The sequence below is a fragment of the Alexandromys fortis genome, unplaced genomic scaffold, assembly GCF_014885135.2.
Source record: "Alexandromys fortis isolate MF-2015 unplaced genomic scaffold, M_Fortis_MF-2015_v1.1 scaffold_140, whole genome shotgun sequence".
Taxonomy (NCBI): domain Eukaryota; kingdom Metazoa; phylum Chordata; class Mammalia; order Rodentia; family Cricetidae; genus Alexandromys; species Alexandromys fortis.
In genome coordinates, this window is record NW_026068048.1 from 3,573,952 (window position 1) to 3,579,365 (window position 5,414).

General features: G+C 46.8%; 1 protein-coding gene across 1 annotated transcript in view; it reads right to left on the reverse strand.

Annotated features, from left to right (window-relative positions):
- Positions 1 to 1,422: 1,422 nt before the first annotated feature.
- Garre1 (granule associated Rac and RHOG effector 1) overlaps positions 1,423 to 5,414 on the reverse strand; it is a 90,330-nt gene continuing 86,338 nt past the window's right edge. The window contains exons 12-13 of the mRNA XM_050119074.1: positions 4,361 to 4,502; positions 1,423 to 3,941 (exon numbers count right to left, since the gene is read on the reverse strand). Coding sequence (XP_049975031.1) covers positions 3,633 to 3,941; positions 4,361 to 4,502 — 451 coding nt within the window. The 3' untranslated portion in view covers positions 1,423 to 3,632. The remainder of the gene's footprint in view (positions 3,942 to 4,360; positions 4,503 to 5,414) is intronic.

The window sequence follows — 5,414 nt, forward strand, 5'->3', positions numbered from 1 at the left end:
TTTTTTGGTTTTTCGAGACAGGGTTTCTCTGTGGCTTTAGAGCCTGTCCTGGAACTATCTCTGTAGACCAGGCTGGTCTCGAACTCACAGAGATCCGCCTGCCTCTGCCTCCCGAGTGCTGGGATTAAAGGCGTGCACCACCATCGCCCGGCCCCAATGATTTTCTTAATGAAGTTTCTAGAATGGTTGTTGGTACTCTCACCAAGGATGGGGAAAATGGGGTTGGGGGGTTGTCTCCCCTGTAGGATAAGAACAAGGACAAGTCTTTGCATGCAATCTTGCCTTCTAACAAGGGCCTGATCCCATGGGAAATGAGTCCTGTCACCTAGGCCCACATTCCCAACAGGTAACCAACACAAGAATACACACACACTTCCCCCGGAGTTGTGATTGAATTTTAAGTCCATTTGTGAGGTCAAATCCAGGACCCAAGTCAGACAAGCTTTTCCCTGAGCTCTCTGGTCATGCTGCCCACCCACATGGCCTCTTGACAATCATGAAGCTAAACCACCAGGTTCTTTTTCCTTTGTTCCAGACCAGGTGAGTGGCAAGGGTGCTCCTACATGGCACAGAGCAGGCTAAACCTACTGCTGATACGATGCAGGAATTCCCATGGAGAGAAAGGAAGGTCCCGGCCGCCTATGAACCTCAACTGCTGGTGCGCTCCTCCATTTCTCAGATTGGCTGAGGCTTCCCAAGCCCTCCAGGTGCGCTCCTCCATTTCTCAGATTGGCTGAGGCTTCCCAAGCCCTCCAGGAACTTCCACCCAAACCTATCCAGGACACGGTAGGGCTACCATGCTCCTTTCATTAGCACCGATGTAAACGGAAGTAGCTAAAAGTACTGGGCACCCAAGTCAAACAGGAACACAGTAAGTCATCTGTCTTCCTGCAGGTTGTTTACTTATTGGCACGGGGAACTCAGCTCCGGGCCTTGGGCTCACTAAGCTTGTGTTCTACCCAATCACCTGTATGCTGTTTTTGTTCGAGACAGGCAGGGCCTTAGGTAACGTAACTCAGGCTGGCCTTGTATTGATCCTCTTGTATCTACCCCCAAAAGGCTGTGATTACAGATCAATTTACTGAGAGGAACAGGGCAGAAAAAAACCACCATTCCTGGGTTTGCTCCTTAGACAGGCTGTTGGGGGAGAGACCAAACCCAGAAAGAGCCCACATCTTTCTAGGGACAGTCAACACCTGCCCATAGAGGCTTTAGTTAAACCTTAGAGAGGCCAATGACCTTAGGTTGTAGCTGGATGATCTGCTCCTTGCCAGTCCTATCCCATCCCGAGTGGTCTTCCCCTTGACAGGTCTGAGGCTCAGAGGACAAGCGGACCTGGAAACCAGCTCCTGCACATCTCTGCAGGTGAGCTATTGCTTCTGACATGTGTCTGCTGCAGTTAATTTTAAATAAGATACAGAGTATTATTAAATGTATATTTTAATAAAGCCAATAATTATTTTACTTATAGGAGCTTTAAAAGTAAGATACAAAATGTAGAGTTCCAGTTTGGAAGGTCACAACTATTCACATGATGTCCTGCTGATGCCGAGCAAGGTAGCCATGCTTTGGCCGTGCTGAGGACACACTCACACGCACGTACATGCGCTTTGGCGAGACACCTCTGCCAAGCGCAGCACCTGGGATTACCAGTGTTCAGGGAAGGCAGTGCTGGCAACAGCACCTACATGAAGACTACACAAACCGCATCACACGGTCTCACAGCCACGGAGACAACATGTCTTCCTTAATAGAGAAAAACAGACCAGAGATGACAGTTAGTGTCACCTGTGCTGGCCCAGGGTGAGGTCTTCGGGGAGGCACTATGAAAATGAGAGTACTGCCGTGGAATAGAACTCGAAACACAGGGCACTGTGGACACATTACTGAAGGAAAGAGAAAGTTTTTACAAGTAGAACAGCCACAAGGAACTTTGAACAGATTAGTGTGCACACTGTGACAGCTAACACAGACAGCAGCCACACAGGGCTGCTGTAGAGCACGTGCCTGGAAAACTCTATGTACAAAATAGTTCTCTGTAAACATGGTGAGGTGACTATTCCGAACCCACGGTGAAGGATCGTCAGTACAGGCAGAACGGCACCCCCAAACAGCACAAATGACAACAGCCGAGGTCTCCAGCAGTTCAGAGACACAGTACTAAGAACACAGGTGGCTGGGCTCAGACACCCAACAGGTCCTCTATAATATTCTTGTGTATGAATGTGTGTGTGCATGTGTGTGGTGTGTATACGTAGATTCTTTTTGGTATTTTTAAATATAAATTTATCTGTAGAAAAATGAGAACATAAATGTGCTATTACAATCTTTGTTGGAAAAGCTTACATGGAGTTAGAAAGAATAAACCATTTATTAGTAGTTAACATATATTAAAATGGTTTAATGATTTAAGAAAATATAAAAAAAATTAATACTGTCAAACTTTCATACCAGAAAATATCATGGATTTTTTTCAATTAGACATTTTCAAAGATGAAATATGAAAATTTTAAATAAGTTTTATATAAAGAACTTTCTGCAACCTCAATTAATATATAGTGGGAAATGTCTACTCTATATAGATATATTTATTATTATTTCTCAATTTAAGCACCATTCAATTCTGGATCCATTCTGACTGGAAAATATCCCCACGTCTGTTTAATGGCACATGTTAACTAAAAGTGAGGTGTTTTTTTGTTGTCGTTGACTAAACAAAGACTTTGAATTCCTGTCTACATCATAATTCTTTTGTCTTCTGAGCCAGCTCGCAAATGTCACTGTGGTTCTGAGTGTGGGGGTCTTGGTGCAACCCCTCCCCACAGTTGCTTCTTTCGAGGAGCATGGTGCACCGGAGCCTTGGTCACGGTGGAAGGATTGAGGGCGGCAGGTGCAGCTTTGCTCTGCACTCAGCATGGGCCAACAAACCCCCACTGTGCTGCCTCTGACAGCAGCTCCCCAATCCTGCTCTTATAAATCCCATGAGCCTGCACCCCTGGGTGCTTCTGAGCAGAGGAGCTACCCACCCACGGGAAGTCAGGTGGCTGCTTCTCATCACAAGTGTCTTGTCTTGTATAAGCTTAAATGAAGACAGTGTTGAGCTAACCTCCAGCCAGGGAACCCGGGGTCTTAAGACAGCCAATGCTTTAGGCAGGAGACATTTTTAACTGAAAACCTACATGAGAAATATCTATAAAAATCAGTGATGGGTGTGGGTCTCACTCAGTGTGTTAAAGGGAAGGAGAGCTTCAAAGAATGGTCAGTTTTGTTCTCAGCCTGCAGGCCTCATGCCTTTCCCACATGCAGGACTGACAACCTTCGGACTGTGTTTTCCAAGTGTGGCCTCTGGCCACCTGCACCAGTATTACCTGAGGTGCTTATTAAACATGCAGATTGCCAGCATCCCCCTGAGTATCAGAAATCTCCATCTTCAGCTGTCTCCCAGGGGTCTGCTACCTTCAAAGTTCGAGAAATCAGGCTTTAAAGACTTGGAGCTGCCAATCACCTCTGACCCAAAGAACATTTCCATCCCAGGGACAGAGGTGCACTGGTCCTTTTGGGGGCTAGTATCAGCTACTCAGTCCTGGGGACAGTTGCCCCAACAGCTTTGATGGACAGCAGGCAAGCTGTGGTCAGTACTGGGGCAAATAGGCTGGCCTGCGCTCAGCTTTCCCAGGGAAGGCCTTGAAGCCCTTGGGTGCCGCCTTATGTGCTGGTGGAGGTGGGGGCTGGGGTGGTGTCTGCACATAGGTAAAGGAGGTGGCATTGCAGTCACTGGTCGCAGCCCACACAGGGGACTGCAGCATGTGCATGGTGTCATTCCACTGGCTGCCGGGACTGGAGACTGCATAAAGTGGTGCAGCAGGGCTGGGCAGCATGCTGGGCAGTGGGGAAGGGTGCTGCCACGGTGCTTTGGGTGGCCACGTTTTGGTTTTGTTATCCTGGGAAACAGAAGAGAATTCTTAGTGTCATTTCTGGTGAGTTGTCATTGTGACCTGCCCACCCAACTCCCAGCCTCCCACAGCCTGGCACAAGGGAAGCTCTTATGGTAATATCAGCACTCAGTGCCTACAGTCCACATAATCGTAGCCCAGCGGTGGAACGGAACTCGTGTGTCTGCACACAGACACTTACAGGCCTCCCACCACTCGTGCATCCACAACCCGCCCTTATATTTATTTAGCTGATCTGAACAGGAGGTGTGCCAAGAGGCTCTCACATTAGACAAATGGCAGAGCTTCCTCTACAGAAGACTGCATCAGCTAGGGTGAGCATATCTCATTGTTTAGACAAAAATCATGAGAAAATAATGCACCACAAAGATGACCCCTTATGACTTTGAGGCCCAAGGTCACAATACCTGGTTCACATCCTCTACTGTGGTAAGAAGAGGTGGTGAGGGCAGTGTGCTGGTCTCCTGCTCTCCACTGCTGTGTTTCCTGAAAGAATCAAGAACAAAAAGCAATGAACACATGGCTTCTCTGTATGGGGCACAGGCAGATTAAGTGCTTGGCTCTGGTCTCTAGGTCCCCAGTCTAGGTGTGGAGGGCTTGGGTCCACCAAGGTCAGTGTGACAGGGGAGCCAGCAGCCTATAAAGCCCTTTAGGAAGTTGCAGCCAGCAGGGAAATGGCACTGGCTGTTTTCACAGCTCTCCGAGTTAACTACCTTTGGCGTCTCATTAATTATTAATTAATCATTAATAATTATTAAAACTAGTTAATAGTTACTGGAAGTGTTTAACATGTACTGGGTATGTTGGGGACTGAAAAATACTGTATGATGAATATAAATATACATTGTATACATGTATGAAACTGTCAAAGAATAAAATATTGTAAAGAAGTAAAAAGCAAGCCGGGTGATGGTGGCGCACGCCTTTAATCCCAGCACTCAGGAGACAGAGGCAGGCGGATCTCTGTGAGTTCAAGACCAGCCTGGTCTACAGAGCTAGTTCCAGGACAGGCTCTAAAGCCACAGAGAAACCCTGTCTCGAAAAACAAAAACAAAAACAAACAAACAAAAAAAAAAAGTAAAAAGCATGTTAGTTTTACATTACAGATCTGAGCCGGAGCTCCTCTTAGACAGGTATAGACCCCACAGGGGCAACTTTCTTCTCTCACAGACTACTGCCAGTGTCCTACCAAGTCCCTTACAGATCTTGTAACCCCAGGCCAACCTCTTCCTCATGGAAGGTACATTTTTAAATCTATTTTATGTATACAGTGTTCTACCTGCATTTGTGTTTCCATGCCAGAAGAGGACGTCAGATCTCATTACAGATGGTGTGAGCCACCATATGGTTGCTGGGAATTGAACTCAGGACCTCTGGAAGAGCAGCCAGTGCTCTTAACCTCTGAGTCATCCATCTATCCAGCCCAGGAAGCTAGATCTTTTTTTTTTTTTTTTTTTTTTT